The sequence below is a fragment of the Solanum tuberosum genome, unplaced genomic scaffold (assembly GCF_000226075.1).
Source record: "Solanum tuberosum cultivar DM 1-3 516 R44 unplaced genomic scaffold, SolTub_3.0 scf00171, whole genome shotgun sequence".
Taxonomy (NCBI): domain Eukaryota; kingdom Viridiplantae; phylum Streptophyta; class Magnoliopsida; order Solanales; family Solanaceae; genus Solanum; species Solanum tuberosum.
The window spans coordinates 132,890-155,679 of record NW_006239097.1 but is presented as its reverse complement, the minus strand read 5'-3'; the positions used below and the strand labels follow the sequence as shown (position 1 = coordinate 155,679).

The following is a 22,790-nucleotide window of genomic DNA, read 5'->3' as shown; positions in this document are numbered from 1 at the left end:
GGGTTGATTTATAAATTTCTACATAGATTTTGAATTAGATCTATTGAATTTAATTATAAATGTGTGGTTATGCTTTGATTGTTAACTTTTCAAATTTATATATTTATTGATTCAAGTGGTTTATGTGGTTTGATTTTTTCTGGCACTGAATTGTTTGTTGCTTTCCTTTATGGGCGTAATGAATAGGAGTTGAAATTTTTTAGATCAGTGGATTAAGTATATATAAATTTACATTCATTTGTTTCAAAACTCTAAATTTCTGAGAAAGGTTATCTTAGTGAATTCACTATTTCTGTGATTGTTTTTTTTAACTTATATAGGGTTGTCTGTTTTAAGTAATTTGACAATTTTTGGTGATCATCCTAAAAAATCAGTAACTGATATTTTTTCAACAATATTTTTTGGTGAAAGGACAAATCACCATGTGGTTAACATCTACTCATAGTTTCTTTTTTGTGATATGAAGAGTGGACAATGAGACTAAAGGTTAATGACATAAAAGAATTCATGAGAAATAAAATATTAAAGGGTAGACGTCTCATTTATGGTATAATTTCTTGTGGTACATGTGCGATTTTGTGCTAATGTAGATTTTAATATGACTAGAGTATTAGTTTACTGAACAAGGAGTTAATTGTTGAAAAAGCTTTTGTTTGATAGTTAATTATGTCAATAAAGAAGAAGAGTTAGTCCCAATGAAGAAGAAATTATGGTATAAGAGTGGTTCATCAGATTGACTTCATTTTATCTTATTATGTGCTTATATGTATTTCTCATATTAGTGTTCTGATATTAACGTACGTTCGGATATAGATATATACATAGTTTCATTTACTGTAGCAATTTGTGGTCTGAAGTTCTTGCTTTAGATTTCCTAAAGTGGTTTAATTGTTGTTGTTGATGGAAATCAATTTAGAGATAAAAGGAAAGTTTTTGGTTTAACAATGCACCGAGACTCTAACTTATTAGCTGATGTTCTATATTTATTTGTTAAAGTGTTTATTCCTCATTCAACTTTTAAAACACTAGTTACTTTGGTTTATGAATTTTGACTAGTATCAATAGTAGATTATAGCAGTCCAAGGGCATTTTAGTTGTTCATTTTTTAGTCTATGAAAATATGTTGACAATATGGTATAAGAACTTCTGACAAATGCATCTTTTATTTTATAACTCTCTAATTTTATTTTTGCAGCCCTCTTAAGTTCAATTTTCTTCCGTTGATTGATTCTTACTAGCTTTTTGAAGGTACCTCAAAATACTTCCTTGCTATGTAGTTTTTGAAATAGCCAAGGATGGCTACCAAGCCATGGAGTGTACGTAGATCTAGCTCATTGAGACAATGAAGCAAGACATATTTGAAGATACTTACATTTGATATGTCTAATAGTATTTTTGATAAAATACTTGTATCTTTTACACGTAGTAGAGATAAACATCTTATTAAGCACATGTATACAAAAGATATTTTTAACATGTTAACAATAACTTCCTGGTGATGTCGTATCTGAATGAATTTAGAATGCTCAATTGCTTGAGTATCAAATTTCATTTGCAAGGATAGTTTATAGCTAAGTCATACACCCCAGTAGTTATACCTCTTTTGTTACATGTGCACTTACTGATACCATGTAAGTCTCGATAATGATAGAATTCTGCTATTTAGTGTAATTTTGAGCTTCATGTCACAAATTTGACAGTGTTGGGCCTGTGCTAGGCACGGGCCATGGCCTCTCTATTATATAGTGAGGAAAAACATGTGTCCCACAAAATGTTAAATGAAAAGTTGAACGAAAAAAAATAATCCCTTTTTCCGAAATACTCTTACAAACTGGTGACTGCTTTCCTCAAATATTTTTGTATATTTTTTTTACATACAAGTTACTGAAGAGATATTTTTGTGTCCGGATCAGCTTTCGCACACATGGTGAGAAGAATCACTTAGTATTTTTTGTCTCTATTGAGTTTCGAATTTGAGATCGAACAATTCTCAACCACTTTATTGACCACTAGGTCACACCCTTGATGCAATATTAAAGAGGTATAACTGAAACACTTTATCAAAAATTGATGTCAAACAAATTATGGCTACCGACTTACAGAAGCAGGAAGCTAGAAACGCAAACACAGTCATACTGGTTCAATCGAACACATTAACTTTGACTCAAACTGCGTAGTTGTGTTAAGAAATTCATTTCGTATTTACAAGTATTAACTTCATAACTAAATTATTATCACTTGATGTCATCGTTTGAAAATTTAGAGCCCATAAAATTCAATTCCTTCTACTATGTTGATTTACGCACTCTAACAAAAACGAACTTTAAAATATCGAATCATATCAAATTAATTTTAACATGGTAAAATATATTCCTAATATTTAAAAATTCAAAATCATAATAATGATCTTATATTTCAATATACATGCAAAATCAAAACGTGAAAAAGGGTGTGTTTGTCATTTTGCTCCACTTTCATACTCTGCATCACTATTTTCGTTCTCTCTTCTCGGTCCACTCTCATCTTCTCCGACAAATCTCCTCAGTTATGTGCAATTTTTGTTTATCGTAACTGCAATTTTTTCGCTCCACTCTCATTTTCTCCAGCAAATCTCCTCAGTTAAGTGCAATTTTTGCTTATCGTAACTGCAATTTTTTGTGTAGATAGATTGTCATTGCATCCCAAGGTAGTTAAATCGATCGGATCGATTGGATTTTGGATCGGTCATGATATCATTTATGATCCTTGTGCATCACTTCAAAATTCTCTTGCTAATATTAATCTAAATGACCTAGAAGAGAAGGAATATAGTCCTAATAACCAAACAAGGTAAAAAAAACTAAGCTTAAATAGTCCTAATAATCAAACAAGGGTAAGAAAACTAAGCCTATATAGAGGTAATACTTAAATTTAAGACTTATTTTCTTTGTCATATTTTTCTTTGTCTTCTTCATCTTCATGAACTTCATTTTAGCGTTGTATAAGAAGAATGATTTTTAATCATTGTGAAATGTCATTTTATAGTTAAAATAACTTGAACTGAGTGTGCAAGATCACAAAAAAATGAAGGAATTTTGACATGAAGATAATATTTTTGTCTACGCAAGATCACAAAGAAAAGGAAAGAAATTTTTACGTCAAGTATTTGAGTGTATAATAAAAGATATTTTGACATGAAGATATTTAAGTGTACAAGATAAAAAAAAGAAAAAGAATGACATTAATGAGATGGATTTCTGGGAAGAGTAAAAGAAAGAGGCAAGGCTTTCAAAGTCATATATTATCTCTAAAAATAAACAAGGGCCTTATTTATACTAATCCGAAAAAAGATCACCTTAATGATTATTCCTCCAATAATCCTCAATGTTATTGTACGATGTTGCCATGTGATAGTAAAACAAATTAATGGCCATGATTAGAGCTGTCAAAAAGGGTCGGTCCAGCCCCACCAGGCCTAAGCCTCGCGGGCCAAGGAATTTGAAGGGTTAGGGCGGGTCGGCCCTTCATTTGGTAGGGCCTGAAAATGCTCAACCCAACCCAACCCTAGAAGGGCAGAAGGCTGGGGCGGGCCAGCCCTATTTTTTTCAAACTTGTAATTCTATAACATCAAGAAAATGAGAAGATTTTCAAATCAAATATGACAAACAATGGTGTTTTGTTTCAATAACACTAGCAAAAATTTAGTGTAATTAGCATGTATCTCGCATATCAGATACGCGAATGAGATAAGAGAGTGACAAGCAAGATGGGAGGGAGGGGGTGGCGTGAGATTTGTATATGTATCCTAGATACATGCGAATCTACTTTGATAGAGTGCATCCAAAACAAATTAACTTAATTTTGAGTTCATATATTCCGAGATACATGTATCTGGATACGAAGATTCATAATACTACAACATAACGTGTATTCAAATAATTAGATTATATACTAGTGAGATTATTGTAAATTACTCTTGAATAAAAAGTTTTGACCCATGGGCCGGCCCCGGCCCAACCCCGATCAAGCCTCAAGGGCCAAGGGCTTATAAGCCCTAGTTTTAAATTGGCTTGAAAAATCATATCCCAACCCTACCCCAATAACGAGTAGGGTTGGGCTGGCCCATGGGCTAAGCCCATTTTGACGGCTCTAGCCATGATCATGTTTTGATATTTGATAGTTCTTTCTATAATATTTTAATAAAGTAGAATAATTTCTAAGTTTTTGTGAATTTGATAAAATTATTTGAAATATGTTATAAGTTGTAATTGATTTTTTTATATCAATATGATATGAAGTATATTTTAAAATATCGAACAAACTTGATATATAATTTAAATTTCGAAAAATAAAAAGATATTCCTAGATTGAGAAAAGGGAGTATTAATCTTTAATCACAATATATTGAAAGCTAAAATGAACTAAATTGAGGTTATGTGTGTCTTTCTAGACCACTTATTGCTTAACAACAAAAGTATTCATAAAATAACATCCTATCATATATAGCAATAAGGATTACTGGAGGAATAATCACTGGCGGTGATCCTTTTCTATACTAATTCCATTTAAATATTCCTTATTTTAATAACTAATTCATAAATTAACCATTAATTAAATTTCAATAATCCTATAAAGTATTTATATACATTAATTAGGTCTTAAAGGATCCATAAATTAAACTAATCAAACTCCATCACTCCTATAAAATATTTATGTAGATTAATTAGGTTTTGGGTGAAAATCATTTACCTTAACTTTGATTTAAAAATCAAATTCATCCTTCAATTTTAAATAATGGCCATTCTTTCTCCCCCTTTATCGTATGCAAAACCTATTTTACCCTGTCATTTTTAATCCTCTGGTCCATTTATGTAACATCTTTTTTATATTATATAAAATATTTTTATTTATTAACCTATGTATTTATAGATTTTAATTTAAGTTCATAATATATAATGCGCCCTTTAATTTAGCTTCAATTGATATCAATGCCCTCTATTTTTGCATATGCATAAGTAAGCACTTAAACTAGTATTAAATTGAACAAACAGCTACATTCGTCCTAGGTAGCATCCTACATGACAATTTTGTATCTTCAATGGCATCCTATGTGTATTATACCACATACGACTCGTGTATTTACTTGTTCAATTTTATACAAGTTCAAGTGTTTGTTTATATATGCACACTCAAAGTTGAAGGGCATAGATGTCGGTTGAAGTCAAGTCAGTGACATATATTTATGAATAATTCTTTTATAAGTCTGTTGCAAAGGAATTATGGTGTGGCGTATTATTCAAGAAATCCATGTTCGAGGGTCCGTGAAGAGCAAGATAGCCAAGAAATTAGATACTATGAATTTTTATCCATAAGAGCTATAAACAATATGTAATGATAGGATAGACTGTTGAGTTTTGTTTAGTCAGTTGTGAGGCTTGATGCTCTGACTGATAGAGGTTTGTACATAACAGTTTTACTTGGTAAATACTACACGTTAGTTATCAAAGAAAATAATCCTTTTATACATGTTTTCTAAATCTTGAACACCTACCTCCTCCACTCTTTCTAACAACGTCCTTAAATAATGTAGCTAGTCACACTTTATTTTTAATTGATTCAGTTGTACTTAAACTGATAATACATAAAAGTATAGAATTCATCGTAATTTAGCAGCGTAGTTGCTTTTCTTACGTCTAGTACAATTATCAGTTTAAGTATGGATTATAAATAGACTTTAATAAGTTGTTAAGAGTTATAACATTGGTATTGAAAAAAGTCGAGGGTAAAAACTAGAATTTATATGTAACTTTTTGTATTTCTTGTAATATTTTTAATGATTTTGACAAAGAAGTGGGACATGATCTTTAATTAAGATTTGCTGAACTTATATAAATGTTTTTTTGTCATTGTTCGAATAAATTAATGCTTTTTAAAAAAATGCTCAAATTCATTTTCAAACCATTACAAGATTCCAACTCCTATTTCCATAATAGATGTTTCTAAAGAGGTTCAATGAACTTGCGTAGACAAGGACAATATTTTAATTTATTTCTAATTTTTTCCCTCACCTTTTTCTTTAAAGCCTTGTTACTTAAAATGGACCGAATAATTTTATATACACGTTACTTTCCTTTATCTTAATTTATGCGACACCGAAATTTTTTTGGAGACATGCCAATTTAATATAATTTTAGATATTTTAAATTATTTTAATTTATATTAGTTTTTACGTAATTTTAAAATAATATATATTATTCCCTTTATTACAATTTATATGACACCGATAAAATTTCAATAACTAACCAAAATTTTCATATCTTTTGAATAGTTCAAATTGTTAACTATTATTATTTTTATATTACTTTTTTGCATCGTTTTCAAGTAATATATGTTATTTCTTATGTCCCAATTTTTACGAATAAGATTTGAAAGTTAAATAAATTTTTTATTTATTTCAAATATTTTAAATTATTAATATCGTAATTTATAAAAAATTTATATAAGTTTCGAATTTATAAAAGACTAAAAAAGAGATACACAAACTAAAACAAAAATACAAAAATTCCATAAATACCATCAACTAGAGGTGTCAGCTATCTAGTAGTAATAAAGTACTCCATATATAGTTACAATACATGCACCAAATGACCAAACATTATAAGGTAAATCCAAGATTTAGAAAGCATAAACAACACAAGACAACAAACATTGATAATATTACAATTGCATGCTAAGGCACGCAACTTATTATTATCATATCATATGTACTTTTTTCTCTATTACTACTACTACAGCCAAAAGATAATAAACTAGTCACTCATCACTCACCAAACAACTCAGGATCAATAGAACTGATGCTGAGTTGAAGCAAAATCCTCCATCAGAAAAACATTAAGAGGATCAGAATCGACGATCCCTGAAAACTGATCAGATGAATCTGCTGGCTCCAATTCCAGGAACGATTCCAAGTTGGAAATCTGTTCCTTGAGTTCATAATCATCACTAGCAACGGGCATTTCCATTGGGTAGTAGGGAGTTTGGCTCTGAACATCATATCCGAAGTTCATTAAAGGAGAGTTGTTATCGGATATTATGTTAGAACTCTCAAGGAGTAATGCTGGTGGAGGATCAGCAGCGACAGTGCTAGTGCACTGTCGCTTAGCAGGTGGTGATGGGACGGGGAAGTTGAGTTTGGCCTTGTCACCACGAATGCGCTTAGCAGCCTCATCATAGGCTCTGGCAGCATCCTCTGCTGTGTTGAATGTACCAAGCCAAACACGGACACCCTTCTGAGGATCGCGAATCTCAGCAGCCCATTTTCCCCATGGTCTCTGCCTTATTCCTCTGTACTTGTTCTTTCTCAGCCTTGGTCCACTACTCTTCTCCTTCTCAACCTTCACAGTCTTATTACCTGTAAATCAAATACACAATTTTTTTAATTTTTTTTATATAAATGTACACAATTAGTACAACATCTATTAATTATAAATAAATAATTGATGGCTTTTCTTCATCACATTATTTGTACAATACTAACAGCTTCTGCTTTCATATACAAGTGGTGATTTAGTTGTTGACAAGAATTAAAGCAAAGTCTGTCATATCAATATAATGAATTAAGTGGCCCACACGATTAATTGATGTCTACTTTATTTATTTATTTTATGATTTTCCCTCATCAAGGATCAATTAATTTTAGGAACTTAAACTGATTAAATAATTTATTTTGGATTAACATTTTAGATTTTTGAAGAAATCACATAAAATATTTATTATATCATAACTTACATTTTTCTCAAACCAAAATAACCAAAGAGTAATTTTCAAACATTTACATACCAAAGGAATATTAAAAACAATTAAAACGTAAGAGAACTGATTACTCTAAGGAAAGAGGGTTCCTTCTTTTTGCACGAAAGACAAATAAAATTTATTTCCATCAAATATTACTTCATGATTATTGATTATCTTTTTTTTTTTTTATCGGTTATGACTTATGATAAGTTTAACCATGAAAATTGATTTGAAAACGACAAAAAGAAAATAGAATGATTGAAGCAAAACACATGTTCAAAATAGATAAACGCAATTGACGGATAATACTCGTAATATATGGATTTAATTATTTTAAGAACATATATGAATATAGAAATTACATCATCGCCGCAACAATTTAGTTTTATTTTTACAAAAAAATAATTGGAATAAGCTCTTGTATACATCCTGATGGCTGTTTAAACAAAAAAAAAAAAACATCCTGATGGCTGATGCAATAAAAAGAGATAGAATTAATATATACGTGTAGATAGCTGCAAATAATAAAAAGCCACAAAATTTTGAAGGTATGTTCTATAAATCATAGGTCACTTTAATTCGCAGACTGTCACGGCCTATAATTGCATTTATTCCCTCTTTATCACAATGATTTTTCAATTATTTTTTCTTTCTTTTATCACCTCCTGACATTTTAATCTGTTCACAATAATTTTAAACGTTTTTTTTTTCAAAAATAATAAAAAGTGTATTTTTCAAATAACGTATAATTTTGGAAATAAGTAAAAAAAAAATCAAGCAAGGATGGCCAGAATGACCAGTAAATGGCCAAAATGTTTAATCATAAATATTAAAGATAAAACATATTAAAAAAATCTTATTATTTTATAAACAAGTAAAAGTAAATATTTTATTTCTAGCTCTATGAGTAAAAATTAAATCTAAATAAAATCTCTGGTAAAAAAAAAAAAGACTTTTTACTATCTGACACTGAACTCTTTTTTAAAAAGTTCGATCGGATTTACCAAAAAAAATTCAATTGTAAAAAAACTGGAATATTATATTATTTCGTGCATTTCTATAGAGTACAGTAGATTTCATAAATTTAAAGGTAGTAATGTACAAAAAGCTAAATAAATCGTTAGATACATACATATATATGTGTATTACCTTTTTTGAGTTGATTAGATTTGCCGGAATCTGATTTCTTAGGCTTATCGACCGAGTGAGTCACCGGCGACTGAGCGGAATAAGGTTTTCCGACAGTTGAGGGTGAGGAGGAAGAGGACCAGTAGTCGGAGATAGGGTCAAACTCAGCCCACAGGTCACGAGCAGAGAGTTTCCGGTAGAAGTTTCCGGCGGGCTCATAATCGGAGATTATGGCACCTCCACACATCTTTTGTTACTCTTAATTTTTTCCTTTTTTTTTTTTTTTGAGTGAAAGTAATTGAAAGAGACGATAAAATTGTGCTTGGGGTGAGTGTTAATTTATAGGAAAGGATATTTGCAGTGTAGTCCCTTAGTAATTCATTACTTTTAATCTTGTACCTCTTAGATAATTCATATAGCATATACAACCTAAAACTTCTTGAATTGTTCACTTATGGTACCTTTACATAAAATTCACGCAATTTCGACAATTGTTGTCTGTTAAAAGCACATTGGAATTAGTGCTTCCGTTACGAATATGTAGTTATATACTTCCTCTCTTACTATTTACTTATTCATATACGCTCTGTCACTATTTAGTATTTACTTATTCATCTTTGACTTATAATAAATTTGTTAAAAAAATAATTGATATAGTAAATTTATTATTTTATTTTTATTAATTGTTAAAAAATTTAAATTAATTTACTCATTAAAAGAGGTTTCATTTTTTCAAAAATATCAACTTTCTAAATAAATTGAGGATATAGTAGATAAAAATAGGAATAAGGGTCTGAAAAATACTCAACTTTGACCGAATTTGTTGTTACGATACCAAACTTTCATGAGGACTTATTACCCCCTAGACTATTTAATACCATATTTTAAACATATATATGTGTCCACGTGGACATAAAAAATATTGCATAATTATAAATAGTAATGTGTTCACGTGGACACATATATACCTTTAAAATAAACTATTAAATAGTTCAGGGGGTAAAAAATACAGTATTAAATATTCTAGGGGGCAATAGGTCCTCATGAAAGTTTGGTATCGTAACATCAAATTCGGCCAAAGTTAAAATATTTTTCAGACCATTTTTCCATAAAAAATTATCTTTTTCTTAATTTGTCAAAAATAACAAGAGAAAAGGACCTAGGGAGCACATATTGAGAAGATTGCTAGGAACTGAATTCCAATAATAATGATTAATTAATTTATTAACCAATTGATATTTACATTTCACAAATCGATTGCACGTATTATATTTACTTATCGAATTGAAATACTTTTTCCATTTAAAAAAAGTGAATTGTTGAATTTTTTTCATATTTTTTTTTTAAAAAAATGTGAATTGTTCAAAGTTCAAGAGAGTTCTAGAAAATTTCTTTTTTTTTTGTCTTTTATTTACATTTGCTAGGTGATTAAAGAGATTAATTATTTATATTTATGAGTTTATTTGAAATTAATTATATTATTTTAAGAGTAGTTTGAAAATAACTAAAAGAGTAAAAATAAAAAATAATATTTAATTTATATCTAATTTTTTAATAAAAATATATTATCACAATAATTCACTTATTTTAAAACGAGGAATAATAATCAAAGCATCTCAATCTAGGCTCATACCGGTCTTGATAAGTATGCACCAATTTTGAACTATATAGCTCATAAAACAATATATATGCTGGTAGTGGTAGTAACCAATCAAGTTCATGAATTGAGGCTAGTTTTGGTTATATATTTAGAATTAGATTTTTGAATTTTTTTTAAAAAAAAATACTTATTTGACTATATATTTTGAAAATTTGTTTTAAATATTTTTCAAGTTTTATAAAATTGTCTTGATCAGTTTTTGAATTTTGGGACTTTCATTCACAATACTTAATTTTTTTTCAAATATATATCTAAGTATATATATTTTAATTCTAGGGGGCAATAGGTCCTCATGAAAGTTTGGTATCGTAACATCAAATTCGGCCAAAGTTAAAATATTTTTCAGACCATTTTTCCATAAAAAATTATCTTTTTCTTAATTTGTCAAAAATAACAAGAGAAAAGGACCTAGGGAGCACATATTGAGAAGATTGCTAGGAACTGAATTCCAATAATAATGATTAATTAATTTATTAACCAATTGATATTTACATTTCACAAATCGATTGCACGTATTATATTTACTTATCGAATTGAAATACTTTTTCCATTTAAAAAAAGTGAATTGTTGAATTTTTTTCATATTTTTTTTTTAAAAAAATGTGAATTGTTCAAAGTTCAAGAGAGTTCTAGAAAATTTCTTTTTTTTTTGTCTTTTATTTACATTTGCTAGGTGATTAAAGAGATTAATTATTTATATTTATGAGTTTATTTGAAATTAATTATATTATTTTAAGAGTAGTTTGAAAATAACTAAAAGAGTAAAAATAAAAAATAATATTTAATTTATATCTAATTTTTTAATAAAAATATATTATCACAATAATTCACTTATTTTAAAACGAGGAATAATAATCAAAGCATCTCAATCTAGGCTCATACCGGTCTTGATAAGTATGCACCAATTTTGAACTATATAGCTCATAAAACAATATATATGCTGGTAGTGGTAGTAACCAATCAAGTTCATGAATTGAGGCTAGTTTTGGTTATATATTTAGAATTAGATTTTTGAATTTTTTTTAAAAAAAAATACTTATTTGACTATATATTTTGAAAATTTGTTTTAAATATTTTTCAAGTTTTATAAAATTGTCTTGATCAGTTTTTGAATTTTGGGACTTTCATTCACAATACTTAATTTTTTTTCAAATATATATCTAAGTATATATATTTTAAAATTATTTCTCAAGTTTCAATTTTAAAATGTATGACGAAATAAAAACTTAGAGATAAGACCAAATATACAAACAACCCCTTTAATTTATCCACATTTTAAATATTGGCACTAAATGTTAACCTTATTCTATTTTTATGTATTATTTATACATAAAATATTATAATTATTATTTTTATTTATACTCGTCAATTGCAATTTTACACTTTAAAGAGTGACAGAAATCTGTTAATATTTTAATAAAAAAATCGATGCACATCTATCAATTTTGATTTCTCAATCAATTTGTTTGTTGATTCAAGAAAGAGTTTTAAAAATAATTATTTATAGTTTCTGTATATTTTTATGAAAAAAGCAATGGATGAAAGTACGAATTTTTTTATTTATTTTTTAAATGTTCATAACCCAACGGAGCTCGTCGCATTTTAGTATTTTTATTAATAGTGAACCGAAGTTTGTTTTTCTTTTTACCTGTATTGAAGATAGGTTATTTTTATCCATTGTGAGCTAAGTTAATATAAATTTCTTTTTGGATATTTGGGTTAAATGCAGAAGACCAAGATGACATACAAAAAAAAATGAAATACATGACGTTATTTACTGAACAATTTACATTTACTAATATTTTTCGTGCTTAGATGATAGATGAAAAATAAAATTGAAAGATTAAAATAAAAATGAAATAAGGTTGATGAGTGTCAAAATAAAAATTGAAAGCAAAGTCTATGTGAATTAATTTCTTTTGAGTGTTTTAAAGCATTTAGTGTGTTTGAATAAATTTTAAAAAAAGTGCTTATAACCATTTGATTTTAAGGTAAAATAGTAAAAGTAAGCTAAAATCATAACTTAAAAGTTTTAATTTATTACTTTTGGCTTATAAATCAAAAGTCAAAAGTCAAACCATCTCTAAAATGTGTTGTCTATATGTATTTGGCCTAAAGATTAAATATATTTGACTGTTCAATGATCAAATTAAAAGTTTATGACAAAAATGTAGAGTAACAAATGATCGGACGGTAAAGAAAGGGCCACCTAATTGGAGGGTGAGATCATCGTGGTAGCAAATGAAATGTTCTCAAAAATCCAAACACTGCACAAACTCTAGAACTCAAAAGAATTCACTCACTTTTAACTTGAAGTTGATAAATTAAAGGTCAAAGGTTAAAAAAAAAAACTGTAGCATGGTCACGTTTATATCGTTAACTAAAATTTCTTGATAACAATCTCGTTTATTAAAAACAATTTGTTATGGCAATATTGTGTTTACCATGAAAACGGTACATTTGAATTTATTTTGACCACAGAAAAAAATATTTGTTATAGCAATATCGTGCTTTGTTATAACACATTAATATTCACTAGCTATTGATAGTGTCATCATTTTTTCAAAAATATACCTATAGAATGTACCTACTTGGAAGTGAATCCAAGTATTTTTTAGGAATTTGGAAAATTCTACCACTCGATTCACACATGTTCTAATAAAATATTTTCATCATTTTTATTTATAATATTCAATTGCAGGTTTACACTTCAAAAACTGATCATGCTCATCGATTTTGTATGAAATTAATTGAAACCAAGGGACTGTATCGTTTTTAAAAAAAAATAAAAAAATAAGAAATTATAATTTTTGCATGAAAAAAATTGATGAACAGTGTCAATTTTTAGACTCACCTTATCCGTCGATTTTTTCATTATTTTTAGTAGTGATGTCAAACCCATTTTTTACCCCATACAACAATGATTCATTTTCTCAATAAATCAAAATAGTACACAACAACTTTTAAGTCAATCATAACAAGTGGTGCAACATTATAAAAATCTTCTCTAAGAATCCAATGATAAGACTTATTAACTTTATATTGGAAACAAATATTCAAAACTTATCATTAATCCTTCCTTAGTCTAAAATTTGATAAAGGAATATCATAGATCCTATATATATGTCATAAAACTACTCAAATGAAATAAAAATCATAACAACTAAATAATGTATACAAGCTTCTATGATATAAGAATATTCTGAGTGTATGAGATAAAAAGATCTTCGGCTATTTCACCTAACGCGTAAATCAAATACTAAAGAGAAGCAAAAAAATAATAATAGAAACGATATGTTTATTAGAAAAAAAAAAGCATTTTGTTAAGCAATGTGAAGCTATGGCAGTTATAAGTTTGTTAGAAAAGTTGTTACAAAAGTTAGTTATAACTAACTATAGTTAAGTTAAAGCTAATCAGTATAGTTAGTTAAATGATTGTAATTGCTACACTATATATAGTGAAACTTAGCATAAATTGTAGAATGTTTTTCACTTTCACTCTGTAAATCTAATACACAACTTTACTTCTTCTTCTTAGCTTAGCTTTGTGAAGTTCACCATTGTTAGAGTTTAACATTGTATCAGAGCTGTAAGATGTCTTTGATCTCTCTGTTTTTCTATGCAATTGCATATTCTCTGCAGAGCTGTTGCATTGTTCTAGAAGCAGTGAAGGATTCAAGTTTTTTTTTTCTGTAGTTTTTTTAGCTGATCTCTTGCGATGGTGAATGTTTCTGAAATCAGATCTGAGTAAGGAAGAGGTACAGTGGTGCAAGGAGGAGGAACAATGGTGGATTCTTATCATCCTCAGCACTTACAGGCTTTTGATACTCTAGGTAGCTCTCCAATTTCAATTCAGCTTACTGGATCTGAGAATTATTCTTTGTGGAGTCGATCTATGAAGATAGGTCTCTTAGGTAAAGGAAAATTAGGATTCATTGATGGCAAAAGTTCCAAGGATAAGTTCAATGTAGCTTTGCATGATCTTTGGGAAAAATGTAGTGCTATAGTGCTATCATGGATTATGATCCCTGTCAGTCGAGAGTTACTAAGTGGTATAGTCTATGCTAGTAATGCTCAACAAGTGTGGACTGCTCTAAAAGAGAGATTTGATAAGGTAGATGGATCTAGGATTTTTTTTTTGCACAAGAAAATTGCTACACTTAGTCAAGGGATGATGTCAGTTTCAAGCTATTTTTCAAAACTTAAGAATTATGGATGGAATTTGACTCTCTTATGCCTTGTCCTGGCTGTGTTTGTGAAGTTTCTAAGGCTTATGCAGTTCATTTTGAGTCCCAAAAACTAATGCAGTTTCTCTTAGGCTTGAATGAATCTTACAATCAGTGTAGGAGTCAAATTATGATGCTAGATCCAGCACCAGGTATAAACAAGGCTTATTCTCAAGTAATGTCTGAGGAAAGTCAGAGAATATTAGGAAAATCAAATGCAATAGGCATAGGCAATGACAATATTACATCAACTAATTCTGGAGGATTGACTGACTCTACAACATTCTTTAGTAATGGAAGAGGACATATGCCTAGAAATGAATCTAATTCTCCTGGATTTAATCCTCCATCAGGTGCTCATCAGAAATCAGCCAACAACAATAACACTCTTTTTTTGTGACTACTATAATTAGAAAGGTCATGTTAGAGCTACTTGTTACAAACTGAATGGGTATCCTGCTGATTGGAAGGGTAAGAAGAGGACCTCTACTGGTTCTAGTACTACAGCTAACCTTGCAGGTGTTTCTACTGGTATTGGACAATATTTGCATCATTAACAGAATTTCTATAGAAGCAGTTCAGGTTCAACTCCTGATAGCAATTCTTCCACACCAATGATTTCCTCTGGTGGTTCTCATGCTCTTATGGCTAACCTGCAGCCCTTACATCTGCAACAACCTCACCCTCATTTTTTCTCCTCAGCAGTACCAACAGTTTTTACACATGAAAGATCAAGAGAATATAAAGAAACACAATGACACTGCTATGCAAACTATAGGTATGATACACAGTTCTACTATGCATACTGATGATGATAAATGGATAATTGATTTTGGGGCTTCCAAACATATGGTACATAATCTAGGAATGCTAACTCAACACACTAGCTTAGATGATTCTCCAATTCACAGGGTTCATTTACCTACTGCTTCAAGTGCTCATGTTAGCAATATTGGTTCATCTCAAGTCCTTGGAGGGACTAAGATCTCTAATGTTCTTCACATTCCTGCATTTCAGTATAACCTATTGTCTATTCCTAAGCTAACAAGATAGTTGAAATGTTGTGTTCTGTTTTATCCTGACTATTGTGTGTTTCAGGACCTCTCAAGTGGGGTTGTAAGGGGGACTGGTAGACTGGAGAATGATCTATGTGGTTCAGGTTGATTGTCAGTTGAAATCTCAAGAAGCTCAATTGAAATCTCCCTAGACTCAAGTCCATGCTGTTAATGTTACTTCTTCTACTATGTCTTGTAATGTAGATTTGTCTCTATGGCATAAGAGACTAGGTCATGTACCTATGTCTGTCCTAAGAACTCTCAGTTGTTTTAAAAATGTATCTCCTAGCAGTACTGAACTATGCACTGTATTCCCTTTAGCTAAACAATCCAAATTGTTTTTTCCTTTAAGTACTACTACTACCAGTGCTTGTTTCCATTTGTTACATGCTGATGTTTAGGGCCCTTATAGAGTTCCTACTCATGATGAAAAGAGATAATTCCTCACTCTAGTTGATGAATACTACAGGTTTACTTGGTTGATACTATTGAATTCCAAAGTTGAGGTCATTGTAGCTCTCACTACATTCTTTGTCATGATTCATAATGTTTTCTGCTCTACTGTTAAAATACTGAGGACTGACAATGGGTGTGAGTTTTTCAATTCACAAGTCAGTACTTTACTTCAAACAATGGGTATTCTTCATCAGAGCTCCTGTACCTAAATTCCCCAACATAATGTGATTATGGAAAGGAAGCATAAACATGTTTTAGCCATGGTCAGATCATTGAGATTCCAGTTTAGACTACCTCTAAGTTTTTGGGGTGACTATGTTCTAACCAGTACTTACTTAATCAATAGATTACCTTCCACAATACTTCATGAGAGGTCTCCTTATGATCTTGTCTATAAAACATGTCCTTCTCTTGATCATCTCAGGGTGTTTGGTTGTCTGGCATTTGCTACTGAGGTCAGGAAAGTTGATAAATTTGCGCCAAGAGCAATTCTTGCTGTGTTTGTTGGATACTCCACCCTACAAAAAGGTTACAAACTTTATGACTAACACAATAAGGCATTGTTTGTGAGTAGAGATGTGATCTTTAAAGAAACTATATTTCCTTTTATGGGCATGCAGTCTTCTTTTTCTCCTTTATTTCATGTTCTTCAATTCATAGATGATACCTCATCTCCCTTATTGGTTCCACCTATAGTTTCTCCTAATGGTGCTCCTCCAGATTCTGAGGGTTGGTACAACATAGCTTCTGATGTTAGTTCTTCTTCTGGTGTCTTACCCCCTCATACTACTATTGAGTCTCATGTTTTAAGAAGATCATCCAGGCCTACAAATCCTCCTATATGGATGCATGATTTTCTCACAAATTAACCTAAGTCCAAGTGTCTGTATTCTGTTTTTGAGCATGTAACCTATGCTAATCTTTCTCCTGCATATAGTGCTGCTCTTGCTGCTTATTCCAACACTCTAGAGCCTACATCATTTGCTGAAGCTGCTTCTCAGCCTTAATGGCTTGAAGCTATGCAAGTTAAGATAGCTGCTTTGGAGGCTAATCACACATGGAGTATTACTGATCTTCCACCTGGTAAGAAGCCTATTGGCTGTAAATGGGTATTCAAAGTGAAGTATTTAGCCTCATGTGCTGTTGAAAGGTATAAGGCAATATTGGTGGCCAAAGGTTTTAGTCAAAATGAAGGCCTAGACTACACTGAGACTTTCTCTCCAGTTGCTAAAATGGTCACTATTAGGTCTATTCTTGTTGTTGCAGTTGCAAAACAGTGGTCTATTTTTTAGATGGATGTGCACAATGCTTTTCTACAAGGTGACCTTCCTGAAGATGTGTATATGGTCATACCACCTGGTTTTTGTAGGCAGGAGGACTCTAGCAAAGTTTGTAAACTGCATAAGTCCCTTTATGGCCTCAAACAGGCTCCTAGGCAATGTAATCTCAAGTTGACTGATGCTTTGGTTCAGTTGGGCTTTGTTCAAAGTCATTATGACTATTCTCTCTTTACAAGGACAGTTGGCACTAATATAGTTCTGGTTCTTGTCTATGTTGATGATTTCTTAGTGACTGGTAGTTCCAATTCTTTGATTCTCAAGACTAGGAGTGATCTGCGGCTTAAGTTCAAGATGAAAAACTTGGGTGAGCTGAAGTTTTTTCTTGACATAGAGTTTGCTAGGTCCAAGGAGAGGTATGTTATGAACCAACGCAAATATGCCTCAGAGCTCATTTCTAAAATAGGGTTAAGTGGTGCAAAGTCAGTTCATACACCACTAGATCCTAAGACAAGGCTGACATCTCTTGAGTAGATGCAAGTATACAAAACTCATATACTATTCTCACAGACAAACCTTTGAAAGATGTTGGGAGGTATCAAAGGCTGGTGGGGAGGCTGTTATATTTAACCATGACTAGAGTAGACATTTCCTTTGCAGTACAGGTATTGAGCCAGTTTATGCATGCTCCAAAAGAGTCTCATATGGAAGCAGCACTCAGGGTAGTTAAATACATTAAAATAGCTCCTGGTTTGGGGTTGCTTGTGCCTTCACAAAGCTCAGAACTATTAACTACATATTGTGACTCTGATTGGGGTACTTGTGTACAAACAAGGAAGTCTGTTACAGGATATCTTGTGAAATTTGGATATGCTATAGTTTCTTGGAAGTCAAAGAAGCAAGAAACAGTAGCAAGGAGTTCTGCTGAGGCTGAATTCAGAAGTATGGATTCAACAGTTGCAGAGATTACATGGCTAATTGGTTTATACAAGGAGCTAGGAGTGAATATAAAGTAGCCAGCAGACTTGTTTTGTGATAGCAAAGTTGCAATCCATATTGCTTCTAATCCTATATTTCATGAAAGAACTAAACACTTTGACATTGATTGTTATTTTGTTAGAGAAAAGATACTACAAAAGATGATCAAAACACAGTATGTGTAACTAGAGACCAGCTAGCTGACCTACTCACCAAAGGTTTATGGAAAGCTCCGCATTTGCATCGTATGTCCAAGTTGAGATTAAAAGACATATTCCAGCCACCAGCTTGAGGAGGGGTGTTAAGCTATGTGAAGCTATGGCAGTTATAAGTTTGTTAGAAAAGTTGTTACAAAAGTTAGTTATAACTAACTATAGTTAAGTTAAAGCTAACTAGTCTAGTTAGTTAAATGATTGTAATTGCTACACTATATATTGTTAGCTTAGCATACATTGTAGAATGTTTTTCACTTTCATTCTGTAAATCTAATACACAACTTTACTTCTTCTTCTTAGCTTAGCTTTGCGAAGTTCACCATTGTTAGAGCTTAACACATTTCTAATCCACTTAAGTAATACTAGAAAATATTTTTGAACCAAATTATTAACGATATGAGTATTTTTGGACCAATCTTTTAACAAGAGAACATTTTTGTTAAATTTCGCATAGTATCAAAATATTTTTGACTTTTTTCCGTTCAATAAAAGACATGCATGGCGCAGCGCTATCAAATGTCACCAAAGACATTTTTTCATCCTTCTCTTTTATCTTAAATACTTTACCTTACTAAAAAGTGACTTCTTTTTTCATATTACTTTACCTTGTCTCGATTAAAAACATTTTTGTTCAATTTCACCCAGCTTAATGACATTTTTTACCCTTTTCTGTATAATAAAAGACACGGTGCTATCAAGTACCACCAAAGGCATTTCTTCGTCCTTCTCTTTATTTTTCTTTACCTTACTAAAAAGTGAGACTTTTTAACGTTACTTTACCTTGTCTCAATTAAGAACATTTTTGTTCAATTTCACTCAGCTAAAAGATATATTTTTAACTCTTTGCATGGCTTTATCAAATTTCACCAAAGGCATTTTTTCGTCCTTCTCTTTATCTTACTTTACCTTATTAAAAGTGAGTTTTTTTCTTCTCATATTACTTTAACTCACCTTGTCTCCATTAACAACCACTAGCTATATGCATTTGGCGTGGGGGCCAACAAAACTTGTGAGTTTGTCCATATGGATGGTTGTAGTAACAACTCGTAACGTAACGTATCTCTTATGGATCTTATATAGAAAGTAAGTAGTCTTAATTCACAATTATATCATTTGTTTTGTAGAAGAAAAAGAAAAGCCAAATTTAAAGAAACAATAAACTCCAAATGAAAAAGTGTTATATATGAAACTAAACTAAAACGGTCGAGGGTTTTAGGGAATACTCAACACTTGTTGTTTATTGTTACACTTGGACTCGACTTTAATTTTGCATGCATGCTTCATCAACTTCGTCATTAAGATTTAAACTCATTAGTAATTAACTAACTATTTGATTTATGTATCAATACACACTAAAAAAAAAAAATTCCCAGTTGCTCTGTTTCAAAAAGAATGATATAGTTTGACTTGACACGTAGATTAAGAAAATAAAGAAGATTTTTCAATATTTTGGTCTTAAATTAAAGTTATGTCAAATATACAAAAATGTCATTTAATCTTATTAACTTAAATATGTTGCGTGTAAAGCTGAAATTAAAGTGTTGTCAGAAAAGAAAAGGGGCCATTCTTTTTTAACTGACTAAAAAAAAGTAAGTCATTCTTTTTCAAACGGAGAGAATATTAATTAGGGAAAATGTTCAAATTTGTCCGTAACTCCACATTGATATAGTAGAGAGAAAGTTTTGTGATTTTCATATTAAAAATTTATAATATAGTTAGGATGATTTGTGTATTAATGGACAAAAGAAAGTTAATTTATTGCTATTAGCGCAAGAATTTCCTACGCTATCTAGAAAAAAGCTAAACCCCACCCTCGTTAAACCCCATTACTCGAGTTTTTTTTTTAATTTTGTTTTTTTATTAAATTACATAACTCAGTTAAAGTATGAGCTATGCAAGTCCAAAAAAACAGCATGCCATTTTTAATATAATTATTTTAAAAATTATAGAACAAGAAAAGGTCTAAGCTTTTACAATGAAAATTCTTGGGTTAACTTTCTTTTTTACAAAAAAAAAAGGAGTTAAGTTAAACAAACTTTTCATTGGTTAAGTTTTTCCAAATTTGTCATTACAAAAAAAAAAAAAAAATTAACTCAAGTTTCCTAATTTTGTTATTTAAAAAAGTTAAAACTTTCACCAATAGAAATTAATAAAAAATGTTAACTCATGTTAAACTTTTTATTGCAAAATTAGGGGAAAAAACAAAAACTTTTACTATGAAAAAATTGAAAACTTGACTTCACTTTTTTGTAATTACAAAAAGAAGCTAAACTAAAGAAAGTTAATTTAACTTTTCATTTATCAACGTTTGCCAAAAAAAATTATTAGAAAAGAAAATTAATTCAAATTTTCGAAGTCTGTAACAAGAAAAGTTAAACTTTCACGAGGAAAACTTAATAAAATTTTTGAACTCTTGTTAAATTGTTTATAAAAAATATCAAAAAAATGTTAAACTGTTACCATGAAAACTTGGGTCAACTTATTTTTATGCCAAAAAGAAAATTATGTAGTAAGTAGTACATAAATCAAATAAACAGTATGTACAATATATATATATATACTATGTTTTAGTCTATTAATTATAGAAAGGGAGCAAAGACGATAAGATTAACATGCTATTAATTATACCAAACTGCAGAGTCTCAAATTATACACATTACCTCGAGTTACAAAAACAAAGTGGAACAAGCCTATCTAAAATTTCTTGTTTTACATGTGGTTCTCTTGTGTGCGGATCTATTACAAAACTAAATACTTATTCTTCTTCTTGGTCTTGAAAGTCTCGTCAACATCCTTAACACATTTTCTTTCTTTCTTCCGAGCTTGGTATCGACAAGGGTGAAAGAATATTCGCATCTAACAATTCATGTGGCACACACTATTCGAACTCTACAAGGATAACATTAATTGATTTTGAGTACGCAAGGAGATAGACATCAACTTTATGCATAGGTGAATAGTACTCGTAGATGCTTAAACTATAATGAAATTCTTTAAAAACAATTCTCTGAATTTCTTTAGTGTCCGGTCCCTTGCCGTTTCGATACAGATTTCACATAATGCGACATAATGACTTTGATTGAGATTTCCTTATGGTTGTGCGTGACATGTTCGACACCGCAGGTGTGATAACCAACATATATATATAGATGAAAAAGATGGTCGAGCATTCATACTTCCTCGCCCGCAGTATCCAGACACAATCAGGGGATACACATTTCACCTTGAACCATTTACTACAATTATTCAACGCATCATAATCAAAAGAATTCATCATCGATGCTTGGTCTAATAACATTTTCAACTCATTCTTGCTGCTAAATGTTTGTTCTATTTTAAAATTAGTTCCATCGGAGAAGCTGCGGTTGAGTTATGATCTGACCGACATTTTCGTCACTTTTCTTGAAACATTCAGGATCTTTCAATTCCATTGGGATGACCATCCATATCAATGATCACCCAAACCTTTATCTTCAATCGAATCATCGTCATCGATTGTAGGGTGTGGTGAGGGGGCCACCAAAGACCTCACGACGATATTTATTTTCAATATTGGCCTAGTGCGATCGGCAGTGACATCCAACATGTAATGGGACACTTGATTGTCATATTTTATGAATGTGGGATGTATTTTTTCCCTTGCATTCATTAGATAGATAATCACAACTTCGCTTGGCTCGCAAGCTAATTTCCCACATCTCAATTACGATTCGAATCATGTCGTGTATAAATTATTGCGACGAAATGGGATGACCACTGTCACATTACTAGATAATTTTCAAATCAAACATTTAGGAATCTCCTCCCACACACATCGATATAATCACCATTAACAATAATTATTGCAACTATTGTCATTATCGACCACAATGATCGATCCTAGATTACGGTGTCGATCTATAACTGGGTAAGGATTGGTATGAAATTCTCCAAACAAAAACTTCAATAAATGAAATCGGATGTAATAGATACTCTGCTAGCTCTGGAATGGAGAAATGTATTAGTAGGGCTTCTAAACTATG

The 22,790-nt window shown here is 30.6% G+C and overlaps 2 protein-coding genes across 2 annotated transcripts; one reads left to right on the top strand and one right to left on the bottom strand.

The window, feature by feature from the left end:
• Positions 1 to 6,580: 6,580 nt before the first annotated feature.
• Positions 6,581 to 9,196, bottom strand: LOC102594588 (ethylene-responsive transcription factor RAP2-3). The gene is given in 2 exon segments (NM_001318628.1): positions 6,581 to 7,390; positions 8,923 to 9,196. Coding segments are annotated over 2 exon segments (795 nt in total). The 5' UTR covers positions 9,149 to 9,196; the 3' UTR covers positions 6,581 to 6,821.
• A 9,011-nt stretch (positions 9,197 to 18,207) lies between these two features.
• LOC107061824 (uncharacterized mitochondrial protein AtMg00810-like) lies at positions 18,208 to 18,591 on the top strand. The gene has a single exon (XM_015311721.1). It carries the CDS (start codon positions 18,208 to 18,210, stop codon positions 18,589 to 18,591), a length of 384 nt encoding a protein of 127 aa, XP_015167207.1.
• The last annotated feature ends 4,199 nt before the right edge of the window (positions 18,592 to 22,790 follow it).